Source organism: Crocodylus siamensis, chromosome 1, assembly GCF_052110815.1.
Source record: "Crocodylus siamensis isolate JL-2025a chromosome 1, ASM5211081v1, whole genome shotgun sequence".
NCBI classification, from domain to species: domain Eukaryota; kingdom Metazoa; phylum Chordata; order Crocodylia; family Crocodylidae; genus Crocodylus; species Crocodylus siamensis.
In genome coordinates, this window is record NC_143395.1 from 345,650,081 (window position 1) to 345,668,235 (window position 18,155).

Here is an 18,155-nt window from a genome sequence, read left to right on the forward strand (position 1 = left end):
GGCCAATTGTGGCCTTGGGTCCACCACGACCCACTGGCTGGGAAATTGGCTCCGTAGTCAGACCCAGAGGGTAGTAATAGATGGAAGTCACTCATCGTGGTGTGAGCAGTGGGGTCCCCCAAGGCTCTGTCCTTGGACCCATATTGTTCAACATCTTCATTAATGATATGGACATTGGAGTCAGAAGCTGACTGGTCAAGTTCACCAATGACAGCAAAATTTGGTCAAAGCATAAGACAGGCGGGTGATCCAGGCTGACCTGGACAGGCTCAGCAAATGGGGGGATGAGAATCTGATGGTATTTAACACCAAAAAATGCAAGGTTCTCCACCTCGGGAAGAAAAACCTGAAACATCCTTATAGGCTTAGCAGTGCTATGCTGGCTAGCTCTATGGAAGAGACTTGGGGGTCATCATTGACCACAAGATGAACATGACCCTGCAATGCAATGCTGTGGCTACTAAAGTGACCAAAACACTGGCTTGCATCCATAGATGCTTCTCAAGCAAATCCTAGGATGTCATTCTCCTCTTGTACTCAGCCTTGGTGAGGCTGCAGCTGGAGTACTGCATCCAGTTTTGGGCTCCACAATTCATAAAGAATGTGGAGAAGCTTGAGAAAGTCCAGAGAAGAGCCACGTGCGTGATCAGAGGTCAAGAAAACAGACCTTACGACAACAGGCTGAGAGCCATGGGGCTCTTTAGCCTGGAAAAGCGCAGGCTCTGGGGTGATCTGATGGCCACCTATAAGTTTATCAGGGGTGACCACCAGGATCTGGGGGAACGTCTGTTCACCAGAGCGCCCCAAGGGATGATGAGGTCAAATGGTCATAAACTACGACAAGACTGTTTCAGGCTGGACGTAAGGAACAATTTCTTTACTGTCCGAGCCCCCAAGGTCTGGAACAGCCTGCCATCAGAGGTGGTTCAAGCACCTATATTGAACACCTTCAGGAGCAAATTGGATTCATATCTTGCTGGGATCCTATGACCCCAGGTGACTTCCTGCCCTTTGGGTGGGGAGCTGGACTCAATCTTCTGAGGTTCCTTCCAGCCCTAAAGTCTATGAAATCTCTGAAAATAGTTTGAAAACCACTGCCATAGGAAATGCATATTGCTCTCCCCAAAAGACTTTGATGTGTTTTTTGCTGGTTCCAAAATGTCATACAGAATTTATCTTCCATAAAAATATTTTAAGATTCTTGCCCTGATTCAGGATGAAAAAACATTGAATTAAATATTTAAAAACTATCACAGAACTGAAATCTATTTTTTCCAATCTGAAACACTGATCACCTAAAAATTATAGAGAATAAATAGGATTAGAAATATGATCACTTATTTTTAGAGAGATTTCAGATATGGAAATTTTAGTCAATGTTTTTGGAAGACCATCTAATAGTAATTGAAGGTCTCAACACAGCCAAAACATTTACCACCCCACCCCATGAAATGAAAACAACACAAGTCTCTTGTATAAATGACATTAATTAGATTTTAAAGCTATGTAGGCATTTTCTATCAAAATAATTCCTATGTTTTGCAAAAAATATGAAATACCAAAAAAGGATGCGTCTACATGTCACCATATGGAAATGTTGCTACAGCACCATGCTTTAGTACTTCCCTTTTGAAGTACTAAAGCACAGCACAGTATGTGTGGTTACTGCACCGTACACATGGCACATGGTTTGATTTTGCCACTACATTGCCAAAGGGACGTGCTATATTGGGGAAGCACATTGCTTTGGTGCCGTAGCTGCCAATCACTTGTAGACCCACATGATTGCTACGTTGCTGTAGTGTGTCATATGGTGACAGCGCATTCCTATATTGCTGTAAGGCAACATGTAAATGCACCCAAACTGCATTTTGAAACACTTCTTGGCTGTAGCATAAAGGCCTCAGGTTCTCATTTTTCATACATGAAATAAAAACAGGTTGCACCAAAATAATGTTGCTTTCAGTGTTTAACATTTCAATAAAAAAAATTTCCCCTGGAAAGCGTACACTTACCATTTTGGGTGGGGGTTTTTATGGGAGGGAGAGGCAAGGTGGCATGAGTAAAATGCTGCCCTGTTTGATTTTTTTTTTAATATGAGTTTACGTTGAAAGTGAAAGATTTAGGGGTTGACAACATTTTTGGCCACAGTGCCAAAACCATGCCAACACACACCTTAACTTGGGAAGACCATGGGTGAGCCATCAAAGGTCCGATCCTCATTGATGGTAGATGCTGGAGCCCTGGCCCCTCCCCTGCCATCCACCTGGCAGCACATATGCTGCCACTGCCACCATGGAGCTGGTACGCTAGAGCCCAGTACTGCTGTTTGCAGTCTGCCAGCACCCTGATACAGCTGCTCAGAGCCCAGGCTGGCTGTGGCAAGCAGCCAGGAGGCTGTGAACAGCTGCACTGTGCTCCATGGTGATGGTGGATTCATATGCATCTCTGGGCAGACAAGGGGGAGGGACAAATTTTGCATTGTACTAGACCCCTCCCCCACCATCTACCGAGATGTGTGCATACAGCCGCTGCCACAGAGAGGGCTCCAGAGCCAGGTGAAACAGCTTGCAGCCTCTCAGAACGGCCTGGGCTCTGTATCATAAGGTTATAAGAAAAGAAATAATCCCTCCTCTGGCATGTGGTAATGGCTAAAGTTTTTAAATTATTTTTGGGTTTTTTCCTTAATTTTTCCTATTTCATTTACTGCCAGGCATAATTATTCAAATAAAATTGTGCTTTTGCTCATGTAATATGTCTCTGTTTAGTGTTTAAAAGGGTATATTATTCTCTGTGATCCTCTGGAAACTGTTCCTTGAATTTGGTAAACATTCATTGAACCCTGGATTTTTCAAATGAAAAGTTTTGGGCTCAACAAACTGACGTTGACTGACAAAACTTTGTTGAGGTGAAATGCCTTAGAGCACCTCTATTCATAATCAAAAGTAAATCCATACAAATACTTACAAGAGTGATGAGTAATCATCTATGAATCTATGACTCTATAATCTTAAATATATGCCCAAATTCAACAATTTTAAAATTATAGAAAAAACCTCAAAACTGAAATATTACTTTGAGTTCAGAAGCCTTTTTCCCCACAGTTTTTGGGATTATGGGAAGCAACCACATGTTCTGTAAAACAATTAATAGAAACTTTGAGTTCATGAAAGGCATTTTACCAACCAAAGTTCTGTTAAATGATATAAGGCCATTGATTGTGTATACGATTGCAAAGTTTCATGTTAGTTCTTATTAATCGAATTATATTTTCTTCATAATCATATTTGGAAGCAATATAGTCTGATATACTTAAATTTTATCTTATAACCCATTTCCTTGAGAAAATATGATTTCATTTTCTGGCTTTAAGTATGATATTAGAAAACATTTTCTAAGCTATGAGGTTTGATTGCTTAAACAGTGAAACACATTAGCTAGAGATGTGGAATTACCATAACTGGAAGTTTTAAATCCACATTAAGACAACATTTGTCTGAGCTGCTTTAGTGGTGTGGGTGTTGGAGCCATTGTAGTTCAGAGATATGAAAGGAACAAGATTTGTGAAGTGACATATAGGCCAAATACAAACATTACACTTTTTGGGGATATAAGTGATTGAAAAGCAGTCTATACCCATAACAGACAGAACATTTGTCACACAAAACTGGACTATACCCAGAACACAATATTGCACACATAGGTTTAAAAATGCCAGAACCCAGTCTAAGATTTGTTCCCTTTCTCCCACCAAACTATCTAATGTGTATTTGAGATTGGATTGCTACCAATCTCAACTATGCTGCTTACAGAAAACTGCATAAATTAGACCGATTTTGTCTTGGGCTTTTTGAATACCTGTACGCAGGCATAAAGTCTTTTATTGTGTCAGCTTGCAAAGTTTGGTGTGATAAGAGAAAATCCTTCTATTTTAAGGGCCCTTCATTAGGTTTGTGAAAGAAGCAGTCACAGTCGTAGCTCAGAAAAAGTTAGAACAAATTTATTTAGTTTAACCTAACTATTCTAATAGATTTCATCACTTAAAAGTGACACTGGCATTTACCTGTGAAGCCAAACTGAAAGAAGGAAAGATGAGAGGCAACTTATAATGAGTCATAAACCAGTGTCTTTGTTAAGTTCATTATTTTTGTGTCCAATAAAAAACTAAATTACTTTTTCTAGACATCTTCTGAAGCTAGAATGTAGATTGCCTTTGAGAACAAGGACTGTGAGGTCAGAGATGGAGTGACTGTTTTATGAAAAGTACTCTCCCACTGATGATAGTGTTTCTGCCCTTTATCATGGTAATGATGGAATTCATTCTGGAGCACAGTATTGTTTGAGCTGGATAGAGTTGATCCTGCAGGGGGCTGTAATAGATGACTTTTTGAGGTCCCTTACAGTTCTCTTTTCTATGACTCTATTAACTAATAAAGCTATTTTCCCAACAGAATGAGAAGGATACAATCCAACAGTGCTTATTGTAGTAGGGTTTTCTTTTCTTACTTTTTAAAAATATTTGATATGTGCTAAACTACTACTTTCCCAGACCTACAGTAATACAGAGAGATCTCAATCTAAATGACAACTTGCTTTTTTGTATTTCAAAGCTATTAGCACTATAATATGACCCTCATTATGTAACCTGAGGACATTTGCATTTCAGTGTGAATTATTCTTAAGGCTTAGTTTGGGATGACTGTGAAGGATATTGGTTGATGTTGGTGTTTTTGTAGCTTTAGCAACTGATTTAATATTCTGGTAGGATTTACTCTCCAAATACTTTGTTTTCATACAGGAGAACATAATGGAAGTCATCAGAAATCAAGAGTTTTTACTATTGCCAGCAGAGGAGCTACATAAACTCCTTGCAAGTGATGATGTGAATGTTCCTGATGAAGAAACTATTTTTCATGCCTTAATGATGTGGGTTAAGTATGATATGCAAAGGAGATGCAGTGACCTGAGTATGTTACTTGCCTATATCAGACTACCACTGCTTCCACCACAGGTAATTTATTCTCTTCTTGTTTTTAAAAGTGTTATATGAAATTATAACATGCATTTTTTAAAATTATGTTATTTTATATATAAAAGTATTCACATTTTGCATGGAACTTAGTAGTAATTCCATTCTATATAACTTCATAATCTATTCAACTGGATTTGGTTAAGGTAGGAATGGTTATTTACAATGAGTATTTAGGTAGAAAATTACCAGATATCAAAATTTGAAGATTACTGAATATTTGTATAATCCATCATAATTTACTATTTGGGTCTCACTACTTGGGCTGACAAGTGAATCGTATTATATGTGTGTATGAGAGGAAATGGTTTATGTTTTAACTACTGCTTGCATTTTGGTTTATATTTTTTGACTCCTGATTGCATTTTGAATGTTTTAACCTTCATGTGTTCCTATGGGGTAATTTGCTACCCCGCATGCATATTTTGAGCAGTATCTTAAAGTGAATTAATTCTAAAAAAAATATTTTTAGGATATTGTCATTGGCACCACAGTGCACAATATCCCCAAAGAACAGCCAACTTACATAAATGGTTTGCTCTCTGTGGATGAAAAACTGCCCAGGGTAACATGTTATCCCAGGCGTGAATGTGTTTTTCTATATGGGGTAACAGCTTACCCCAATCCCATGTTAATACATCGGGGTAACTTGTTACCCCAGTGCAATTTCTGTATAAATGACAGGCCTAGACCTGTTTGGTCACTTTGGGTGGATGCATCTGAAAGGCCAGCATTCATTCAAACTTCATTTATGTCCATTTCAGTTATCCATGGTAACTAATGGATGGCCATCCTCCACTCTGTTTTTGCAGAAGATGTGGTAATCCTTTTTGCTAACCACTTTGTTTGCAGACTTCAAGGTCATCAAAACACCCTGGCCTTTGCCAAAAAAATTTTTTTTTTAAATCTTTGTCACGCCAAATCCACCTTTGATCTCTTTTCTCATGGCAAAACTCTGTCTCACCTGCCCCTTCCACAACATAAAAGCTAGTTTTCCCTGCCTTTGTTCGAAGTGAGGACACGGAGCAAAGGGACAGCAGAGAAGAAATAGAACAACATCATACTACAATGCAGGATATACTATGGAGTCCCCTTCAACGGTAAGGGCTTGACACCCCTTATGCCCCCTTTACTCACTTTCAATAAGCCCCTGCATGTGTGGTTTCCAAACAGCATCCACCTGCATTTGACTTGCCTGCACAGGGTGGATGCTGGTCTCTGGCTTCTATGCCCAGGAGGAGAGGGTGCTACCTGTGCTACCATAGGGCTGGGCGGAATTGCTTTTGTGACAGCATAGGTGGACAGGCTTGTCTTTGATTGTTATTTATAAGCATTCAGCAGTAATTATTTTTTTCTTTTTTTCTGCAATCCAGGATGAGAAGGCAGCACATAGTCAGTTCTGAAGCCTGTCTTGCACAGGTAACCAGGGATGACAGTAACACATCCACTGATGAAATCTTATCCCAAGGCAGTGAGGATTCTGACTTTTTTCCAGACATGGGAAATGGTTCAGAGCAAGACCATGCATCTATAGAAGCTTCATTCAGCTCAGATAAGGAGGAGTTGGTGCCACGAGCAGAAGTGATGCCAACACTTCCAGTGGGAAAGGGAAGAGGATCAGCCCAGGGCAGCCATGGAAGACCAAGGAGAGCTACAGCAGGATGTGGAGAAGAATCATTGCCACTACCCCCAGAAAACATTTAAGACAATGATACCTTTAAAGGAAGGAATGGCAGAATGGAGCGGGGGGGGGGAGTTGACAGCTAATACATCATCAGAGAACAGCCAAGGACATAGCTCATGAAAGTGCTGGGCCAACAAGAGAAAGTAATAAAAACACAGTGGTGGAAACGTTCCACCTTTTTCTCTGACAAGATATCCTGGCTGTTAGCATAAGAGAAACGGAGAGGCAGAAAGAAGGTTCAGGGAATGGAATGATAGCCATCCTGAAAACAGAAAGGAGTGGAAAAAGCTGGATGAAACAGAGATGAAAGCTTATATTGGCCTCCTACTGCTGAGTGGTCTAAGCCACAGTGGTCACAAGGCACTGGAGGAGTTGTGGGAGCAATGCATCAGGCATCTTTGCTTCCGTGCCACCATGAGTTTAAAACAATTCTGTCAAATCACCAACTACCTGAGAACTGACAACGAACTAACACATGAGGAAAGGAGAGCTGTGCACAAGCTTGCTGCCTTCAGAGATATTGAGACACAATTTGTGGAGCAGCTCAGGGAATGGTATATTCCAGGAATACACCTGACAGTTGATGAGCAGCTCATTGCATTCAGGGGTCACTGTCTCTTCAGATAGTATATGCCCAGCAAGCCTGCTAAAAATGGCTTGAAAATTTGATGGTGCTGTGATGCAGCAGCATCATTCTCCCTTCTGGAAACATCTACCTAGGCAAGTAACCAGAAGCTCCACATCAACTTAATCTTGGTACCCAGGTAATTGAAAAACTAGTTCATCCCTGGTACAAGACAGGACGGAATATTGTGGGTGACAATTTCTTTACAAGAACTGACCTGGCAGAAAGACTGCTATAGCAGGGCTTGACCTATGTGGGCACAATTCATAAAAACAAGGCTGATATCCCATATGAAATGCAAGGAAATTGAAGAAGGGAAACTTTTTCTTCCATTTTTGTTTTTGATGGGGAACTCACCCGAGTTTCCTATGTTCCAAGGAAGTCCAAAGTTGTGTTGTTGCTGTCAAGCATGCACCATGACCTGTCAGTGAGTGGAGAGCAAAGAAAGCCAGACATCATCCATGACTACAATAAAAACAAGGGTGGGGTGGATAACCTTGACCACCTGCAGACAGAAAATCAACAGGTGGCCAATGACACTATTTTAAAGTATGCTGGATGTGGCTGCCATTGCCAGCCTCATCATTTGGCTAGGCCACAATGCAAACTGGAAGCAAAGATCATATTTAAGAGGACAGCACTTTATTTTTTTTTTTGCAGGAACTTGGAGAACAGTTGATTGACAGACAAATAAAGCAAAGATTGATGGATGCATGTTGTCTGTCTATGTCCGTCAAGTCCGGTATGACTGTCTTAAATTACAAATTGCCACAACTTACCTCAAGGAACTTCTGCAAGCATGAGTGGACATTATGCTTTTTGTCCAAAGACAGATGACCACAAAACCTGGAAATTACGTGAAGATTGTAAGCGATTTGCTTGTGTGCACCACAGTACATCACTGCTGCTTTTTGAGGAATGCTATATTTAGTTAAAACAGTTAGGAAAAGTTTTTGGAAGTAATTGTTAGTTTGAAAACAGTGTGAACTGGAGACTTAGCAAATTGTTCATTCATGTTTTGAAATTCTAAAAAGTGTAAATTTTGTTCATAGTTCTAGTTAAATAATATTTTGAATTCAAATCATCATAAATACTTCAAACAGTTTGTACATTTAATAAATAATAAATAGTTTTGGGTACATTTATATTTTTGTCACTGATTCCATTTTGTTCATGAGGGTGGGGTAACAAGTTATCCCATGAGACCAACAATATTAAATTGTAGAGTAACTGAGTTACTCCACAATTTACTCTGAGTTATGCCCTGAGAACAACAACAGTTATGGTTTCATGAGAACAGATGAGGGTTAAATCTCTAACACACCTAGTGCTTTAGATGTTTACTGATGTTTGGACCATTTTCTGCAGATTTTACTGAACAAATCTTAGATAGTGCTTTTTTCTTTTTCTGTTTCCTTTTTTTTGTGGGGGGGCAGTTATTTTTCATTTAGTGTTTTTACTACTTCTTTAACTGCCTTTTGCTGTATTTTTGTGCTAAAAGGTTTTAAGACAGTGTTCCAGGTAGAACACAACGCAAAAAAATATTACTGGCATAGAGCAGCCTAAGGAGATGATGTAATGGCACTCAAAATCCTTGAAATCAAGTGTACAGAGAGTTTTTGGGAGGTGTTACATATTGCTAGATCCTGTAGCATCTTTGTTGTCTGTGTACTGTATCTTTACATTTTTACTTATCTACAGAGACAGAAGCCATTCTATTCTCTGAGATGCTGCAGCTTATTACAGGCAAGAAACATACTTTATGCTCACTGATTGGAACTTTATTTTTTGGTGATAGCTGTTTATTTAATAAAGCTCTAAAGTATTATGATTGAAAGTTATGTTTTCCCCTCTATATGTAATGTCATAAGCAGGCTTTAAAAAAATATAGACTCTAGCACATTTTTTCCAAGACTGTAGTCATAATTTGGAGTCAAATGATTTGAGTATATAGGTCTTACACCTTACATATAATATGAAACAGGAACATTTAAATCTAAACAGAAAATAGATAATAGTTCCTAACTATTCTGTATATAACTGTTTGATATTTTAAGAGAAAATATCTTGCTAAATATGACCGCAAATTTAAGTAAGCCTATGCTTCCATAAGCCTAACCAAAGTTTTTCCATAAAGGTTTTTAATACATTACAGTGGTACTACAGCTTACTCATTATAAAATTATACTAGTGATTGAGCATCTGAACATAAAACTGATTGAAATCTGAAGAAAAAATGACTAGTAGCTGTGAAGGGTAGAAAATGTAAACATAATTACAGAAAAAGTAAGACATTTGCATGCATTACTAGGTCACCTATGGGATATATATTTTTCACATTGCTTAGGCAACACAGCAGCAATGGTGAAACCCCAGTGTGGATGCTACGGTGCTGACAGAGTGCTTTTTCCAGCCTAGTTTTGACACATGGGCAGGTGATATATCTGTGTTGGCAGACAAAGTCAAATGCTGTTTCTGCTAAAGGGTTTTGTTGACTTAGCAATATTGGCAGAAGCTTTCTAGTGTTGCAGCTTTAAAGTAGGCTTTTGTTTTTCTCAAATTCACACTATTGTGAAGTGTAATTTTATAGTGTGTCATGTCAAAGCTCTTCACATTACAACTAAAAAGTAATTTCACCAGTCTTTCCAGTTTCCTCAGAGATTTAACCCTCAGACTGTCTTTGTTAAGATTCATGCCTAAGCACTAAAGATCAGTAAAATTCAGAATTTATTTCTTTGGGGAAATTCTATTTTATTCTTGGTTTACAGCTCTTATCAGGACAAGTTTTCATGAAACTAAAATTATTAGAATTATCTTTGATTTGGAAATATTGAAATAATCGCATCTGACATTAAACTGCTCTTGAGTGGCTTTTCTTACTGATTCTGATGCCTGCTACCCTAATCTTTTTGAGCACTGATACTTGGTAGGGCTCCACATCCAATGATGGACCTGCAGACAGGATGCATGCACGGCAAACCACATGCTTTGGTCAGTGTAACAGGAAGCTCAGGAAGATCCCTAGATGGGGGAAGATTCCATGTGAGGGAGGACAGTAGGATTAGCTACCAAAGAGAGTTATAGGCGATGAGTGTCTACTACAGAGCAACTAGCTCTGCAGTAGTACAAGAGGAGGGCCCACGTGGACAGCAGAGAGCCTACTGAAGTGCCAGCAGCTTAGCAATAGTGCAATAGGGTAGAACCCTGCATAGGAGACAAGATACTGTTGTAGCAATGGCCAGCAGCAGTAAACTATCCCTTAGACCAGTCAGTAAGCTTACTTCAAAGCACCTATGGCCAGCTCAGAGAAGAAACCTGACCAGAAAGAGAGCAGGGCCTGGTAGACACATAAACCTAGGGTTGGAGCCAGCGAAGTCAGTCTGGCACTGGAGGCTGAAGGGGAAAGAGCTCTGCTTTTATTGGTTGACTTACAGAGATTCTGCCAAGCTTGAAAGTAATGAGTAAAGAGTTGAGGGCTGGTAGGGGACTGAGACCCAGAGTGGAGAGATTTTGGTATGGGCCTATTAGGGTCTATATGGCCATATTAGGGGTGAGTGGAGGTCCCAGCTGAGCTTCCAAACAAGGCAGAGTCAGGGTTAGAGAGCCCAGTGTCCCAGTAGTGTGAAGACCAGGGCTAGGAGCCCAGTAAGAAAGTGAAAGTAAAAGACTGAGACAGGACCAGAGACTGGCCATAGGAAAGAGAAGGAGATGAGGTCAGGGGTCCACAGCCTGGGAAGGCCAGAGATGAGGCCCAGGATCCCAGACACTGAGGTCCAAGGCACTATACCTGGGCTGACACAGCACAGCCAGAGAAAAAGAACCAAAGTTGGGAGGGTTGAAAGAGAGAAGCAGAGATTAGGAAAGGTAGAGAGCCCAGAAGAAACATGAGATAACACTGGGGCCAAATGCCCCATCAAGATCATGGTTAAACCATGTGGGGCATGGGAATGGCTCATGGGAGTTTGGAGGCTGTGAATAGCCCACAATGTGATAGCTGTTCTGGGCAATGGCTAGAAAATGGTATTTAGACTTTTCCTTTTGGGAACTGGCTTATAAGTAAAGTAAATATGCATTATAATAATGGTCCAGGGCAACGGCAATGGTTAATTCAGGGATTCTCAAACTATGGGTCACAACCCCCTGGGAGGGGGTGTCACGAGCAACTTAAAAGAGGGCCACAAACTTCCCAGGGGGTATGTGTAGTGGCATGAGGAAGCAGCACGCAGCGGCAGTGTGGAGTGGTGGGTGGTGGTGGTGGCTGCCAGACACATGCTCCCTGTTCACTGCTGTTGCCATCCAGCACTCAGGACTGTGGTATCACAAAGTTTGAGAACCCTTGGGTTAATTGATTTCTAAAACCCTGGTTGTTACATAGTTTCACAGACTTCAAGGCAGGCAGGGATAGACACAGGCTGGGAAATTGTAGGCATGTACCACAGTGTTCCATAACATAAGATAAGGTGGCTCCAGTTCACAGTGCCCAAGTGTAGAGCCCTTGAGATTTCTGGTTTTAGGGAACAGGCCAAATGAAGAGGATCGGGAAAGCCAAAATTAGGATATGTGCATGTGATGGGTTTGTGAAACAAAAGAACATGCTGACAGGACTGGATATGGACAGTGTGATGGCCACAGAAAGACCAATCAGCAATGCTCATGTATGAAGATTCATCAGGAGGGGAAAAGAATATAAAAGAAGGGATTTCAGAGCAACAAAAGTTACCCAAGAGGGGAACCTGAAGCACCGTGAACAGAGGGCATACCACGAGTCCATCTCATCCATACTATTGTCAGGGGTGCCTAATAGGCATCTAAAGAAGTTTATGAACTAAAATGGAGGTACGCTCTGAACTTAGATCCTTTCTGAATTTTGTTTCTTGGGAAATAGAGCTATTGTGGAAGTCTTTTTCTGAAACTTAGATACAAACATTAAGTGTACATCATGCTTAGACATCCATGGAACCATTCTGGATTTAGTCCAATCTGGTTCAAAATATTCCATTTTGTTGAACAAGTTGTAAAGTTCAGACAAAGGTTGAATCAACCTGTAATTAAACATTTTATATTAACCTTTTCATGATAATCAGGGCTAGGGGGAAGAAATCACAAAACTGAAATATTTATGCTGATTCTCAAAATTTCAAACCACCTCTCTTAACACCAATAATGAAGATATTGCATTCTGACCTATGTATCTTTATTATTCTCATTGATGTTTTATTGATTTTATGCAAGATGGGGGGAAAATCCAGTCTCTACTATCATAACCATATTAGCATCACATTAAAAGTCTTTACAAGTAAATGAGAGTGAAATATCTTTTATTGGCAAAATTGGAGGAGATATTATCTAGAATATTTTTAACAAGGCCTATAACTCTTGCAAGAGGTAGCTACTGGTTTTAAGTACTCCCCATAAACATGCTCTGTTAGATTTGTTAATATCAGAGAATTGTAATTATCCCCTTCAAAGGCTACTTCTGTGTACGGGTCAGGAATTTAGTCCTCCTCACAGCTTTCTATTTCGGGATAATGTCCTCTGGAGGTCAAATTCAGAAACTTGACTAAGCAAGACTCTGTGGAAAATCAGGGAAGGATGAAGCCAAGAGAGGAATTCTTATTTCTGTCTCTGGGGGCAGGGTTTTCAGTTCTGCAAAATTTTTTTTTCAGCCTATGGAAACAGAATAGATGATATGGACCACAGGTAAAGACTTTGGGTTATTTCGTAATATTACTTTAACCTATCAATATGAGGGGAAGGAGGGATTATTTGTTTTGTTTTGTCTCCCAAATATAAAGTCCTTTCTACTGAAATAGGCACCTTTAAGTATTAATATTAGATTTTAATTCTCCTTATATCAGGAAGATGTAGTTTCAGAAGTTCATCCCGTGAATGCACACAGAAGAAAGCCTGATGGGAGACATTTTCTGCATTGGGGTTTAGTGACAGCTTGCTAATTGAACATACAATGATATTGAAAGGTTTCTACTGTTCAGAAAAAAATATAGCCACATCTAAAAGACTCAAGGAAAAAGCAAGCAGAGTGATAGGGGGGAAATCAATATAAAACATTCTACCATGAGTCAAAATGTAAAGATTTATATGCTCTTTGTCATTGAATGAGGTTTTTTCTCTTTTTTATTGTTTTTTGTAACTTTCTAACATGTAGGGTGGCATAAATGGAAAACCGACAAGGACAACAGCCTTAAAGCTTCATCTATCATAAAATTTATGATTTCATAGTATTTTTTATCTTCCAAGTTATACAAGTAGCAGCATCACAATACCCTCACATCACAGTTAAGTTTTACTATTGACATTTCTACATACATACAGAGATAAGGCAATTTGACTTAGGGTCTGATTCTGCCCAAGTTGCCAGAAATTGCAGTTCTTCTTTTGAGAGAATTAACTTTAGTGCAGCTATTTGCAATTGTGATATGAAAAAATGTGCTTACAAAATTTTATTTCTGTATGAGACAAGGTTGTTTGGGTGAATCTGATTTTATTAGACCAACTTAAATAGTTGGATTTTTTTTTTTTTTTTAGCAAGCTTTCGGGTTTAAAAACCCTTCGTCAGGCTGAGGAAGCATCTGCAGTTGGTGTGTGCCTTTCCTGGGTGGAATGAATACTAAAGAAGCCAGAGGCTGGTATGCATGCAAAACAGGCAGCCAGTGAAGAAGTAAATTGAGGAGTCAGTGGATGAGAGACAGGCTGGGTTGGGGAGGAAGAGAGAAGGGGAATGAATGTAGCAAGAGTGCAGAGGTACTTGGGGAGTCAGGTGTCAGGCAGGTTGTAGTATGTCATAAATCGAATGTCAATATTTAATACATGATTTTTTGTATTCAGGAGGTTGATGAAGTGAAGTCCATAGGCTTGTCTGTGAAAAGAATTTTATAAATTCCCTTTGAGGATTATAACTGAGAGATTGGAGACAGAGTGGTTTTTCCTTGTGAGAAATGTGCACCCACTGGTAATTGGATATTCTTGTCTTAGATAGACTTCCGGTGTGCATTCATTCTGGTGCACAGTTGTTGTTTGGTCTATGTATTTTCCATCGGGGCATTTGGTGCATTGACTAAGATAGATTACATTTCTGGAGGTGCAGCTCTAAGATCCAGGAATGCTGATAGCTCTGTTGTGGGGTGTAGTAATTGTGGGGGTGGTGGAAATGTGTTGGCAGGTTTTGCATGTCTTGTCATGGTGTGGTCCGGATCCATTCGGTGTGTTCTGGGCCATAGGAAGTTTGGTTCTGGTGATGAGGTTAATGAGGTTTGGTGCTCCTTTGAAGGCTCAGACCACCTCACTAATCTTAAAAAGGCTTTCACTCAACAAGGACACTCCTCCAGAGAGACAGATCACACATTTGAAAAAGCCACCTGGGTACCATGTGAAGAATTGCTGCAGTACAGAAATCGCGCCCCCTCCCTCCCACCCCAAAACTAATCGTACACCGCTGGTTCTAACATATCACTTCTCCCTTGAACCCATAAGGAAAATCCTTATCTTCCCAGAATCACCCATCCTAGCCTTCAAACAGGCACCAAACCTTTGGTTGTGGCTGTGGGGATGGTAAGGCCACAGGGGCTCCTGAGAGGCACGCTATGTAGAGTCCTGAAAGGATCAGGGACCCTAGGGGTTTGAGCAGCATGCAAGCAGCTTTGCCTGGGTCAGAAACCCAAGGGGGATGTCACAAGATATGAGGGCCAGTGGCCTGGGGCCAGGGGCCCAGAGCCCAAGAGGGGACCCAGACACTGAGGTCCAAGATACTAGAACTAGGCTCAGCAACCATAGCCAGATAAAAGGGGCCAAATTTGGGAAGGTTGTAAGTGTCCCAAAAAGGCCAAGTGTTGTGTTGGAACCTGGAGACCCCCTCCAGAGTGATACCAAGTAACGCCTTCAAGGCATAGGCATGGCTATATGGGAGGAGGGAGGTCATGAGTATTGCCCTCTAAGAGAGGTTGTGCTCTAAAGCATGGCTAGAGCCAGGAGGGCCATGATTTATCAGTAGAAGGGTGAAATTGGTGCCTGCCAGAATAGATAGCTGAGGGACGGAGGTTCACTTTGGAACCCTGGAGCAGTCCGTAAGTATTATAAGATACATCAAGGCATAGCAGGTGAGGTAGAAAAGGGAGGGTACCCTGAGGAGCTGGAGTGGAACTGGAGTTACTTCATCACCAAGGGGTGTCTTGGCCATCCCTGGAGCCAGAGCCTGCTACAGGGAGTTCCCTTTCCCTACCCGGTCCCCACCTTCATCTCTAGGTGCTTCCAGGAACCCTCCTGCCAGTGTCACTGTCACTGTTCCTGGGTGAGCCTGGCTACCCAGGCAGCCTCTCTGCAGCCAGCCCCAGCTTGGATAAAAGCATGGAGGAAAATGGGAGACAGGGGAGGCTAGGATGGGGAGGAGAGGGAGATTATTACCTGATTATTACCTGATTATCCCCTATTACCTGGGGAACCTTAAAAAAGTCCCCAGCTGCTGCTCTAATGCTCTAACAACACAATCCACCAGCCCCATCTGGTTGCAAGACTGGGAGTAAAGGGTGAAGCTATTCCTACAGTTCTGGTTGCTGCTTCTGCATCTCCCTTTTAAAAATTGTGAATCCATCCGTGCATATACCCAGGGGATTTAGGCCGAGAATTTCAAAATAACACTATGGTCAGCACTTCCCATAGTTTGTAATTGTCGATTTAAACAGTTTTGAAAATATAAGTAATTTCTCTGTATTTAGGCAGCACCATTCAACCTGGAATTTAATCTAGGAGACACATTGTTGGCCACGTCCACATTTTTACTCCTTATCTAAGTTTCCATTAGTTTTCTACTGGAACTTTATAGACCAGTGTGGATAGGTGAGCACAAGAGGCAAGGGATTTGTATGTATAAGAGTAAGCCTGAAAAACTGCTCCTTAATATTTTGTAAAAGTTGTCGAGTGGTTATATTGAATCAATACTATTCTTCTCTTTTTTCTATTTGTAATTACATCTCCTAATTCAAAACATATAGTTACACTAAAAAAGTCATTCTTCTTTATATTTCATCGTGAAATACTGTAAATATTAAAATGCTAGGAAATCATTTAAAAGCTGCATACGAATTACTTTTAATTTGAAGCTAAGATAAAAAGAAATATAAAGGAGAATATATATATTCAGAGTTGAGAAGAAGTGATAGATATATTTTCTTTATCACCAAGGAGCTGAAACTGTCCCTACTGAGATTTACTATAGTATCAGTAAAATAAATTACTATATCATTTTAATGCTAGTGAAAATTAACTGGAAAGCTCTCTGGGGAGGAACAAGGTCAAAATTTATGGACTAATCACAGAACTTTAAATGGAGGAGATTTAGATGTGTTTCTTTAAAATAATCTCTAAGAAAGTAAAGCATAAACATGGCATGTTGTTAACAAATTGAAAAGATTGTACTGAGATCCTCTCAATATATCTTCTGTTTGAAGAAACCTCATTTCATTTTCAAGGTGCAGAGATAATTCTGGCTGTATAGTTAGTCTTTCAGTAATAATATATCAAACAATATACTTCAAAATCAGTGGAAAAGCTTGGTATCAACCAGTCAAGTATTAATGTTTAAAAGGAAAATTTCATGAGGCTGAAAATGAAATAATACACCTAGCCATATTGTTATTTAGGTTTAGTTATATTATGCTCACTTTGATTATCCTGGAACCATTCGCTAAACCATATAGGATTATCCTAAATTCCTTGTTCAAATTCTCCTAAAACAACTGGATGCTTGACCAACATAATAAAATATTTTCTGGAAAGCTATTACACAGCATATAAGAAACCTTCTTATAATGCATAAGCCACACATTTTATATTTTATGCTCTATAAAACTCTCACATCCTATTTTCACAGAAAACTTTTAAAGGAATATGCAAGTTGATTAGAAGCCTTTAACTATATTTATGATCTATTGTTGGAAATATTTATTCTATGGCCTAATTCAAAGCCTACTGAAGTAAATTAAGATTCCCAGTGACTTCAGTGGGTCACAAGATGCACCTGGATATGGCACCAACTGAATAGCAGTGGGACTGCCTATGCAAGCTAATAAATTGGAGCTATATTTCTGAAAATATTTAGATCCTCAAAGATTCAGGTAGATTCCTCAGTGAATTTTCTAAAGTCTCTAGGTTCTCCTTGGAGGGCTAAATATATCATCATTTTTATGCCCCAAACCCTAACCACTTTTAAAAATCAGTCTGTTAGTATTGTTAAGCCCAAGAAACATTCAGTGTTGGTGTCATTTTCTGAATAGTATTGTTATTTATTAACAGGAACCCTGCTTTTCTCTGATTAAAAAAAAAAATTCAGATAGAGTGGTGTTACATTTTAATCACAGAAAAATGTGGATTTGGAGTTACATTTCTTAACCAAAAATTAGGGATTTTTTTTTTTATTGGAGAAAACGAGGTTCCCCATTTATTAAGTACTAAATGTTTTGATACTCAACCAGAGACAAAAATTTGGTATTTGAAGGAGTTTTCTATCTGATTAACCTTTCTGCAATGATTTTGACCTTTAACATAAAAAAAAATCATTTCTCCAAAAGAAATGAAAAGTCACCTGGGTTTAAACAATGGTACACCAAGAAAGTTTTAAGATGAATGTACCCATATTTATAAGAGTTCGTAACAGCTGGTCCAATGAAACTCTTGGGAAAGTTTAAGATGTTACAGTATATCAATTTAAGTGACAGTCCCATACTATGTAAAGAATAACATTTGTCGTTATTGTTCATACTCGACATAAAGTAAACTATATTGATATATATTTTTTTAATTGAAAA

General features: G+C 39.6%; 1 protein-coding gene across 2 annotated transcripts in view; it reads left to right on the top strand.

Moving 5' to 3' along the window:
• KLHL1 (kelch like family member 1) overlaps positions 1-18,155 on the top strand; it is a 489,325-nt gene that overhangs the window by 264,305 nt on the left and 206,865 nt on the right. For both annotated transcript variants that reach the window (XM_090024576.1, XM_090024581.1), the window contains one exon: positions 4,799-5,011. In XM_090024576.1, the coding sequence (XP_089880702.1) occupies positions 4,799-5,011 (213 nt within the window). The remainder of the gene's footprint in view (positions 1-4,798; positions 5,012-18,155) is intronic.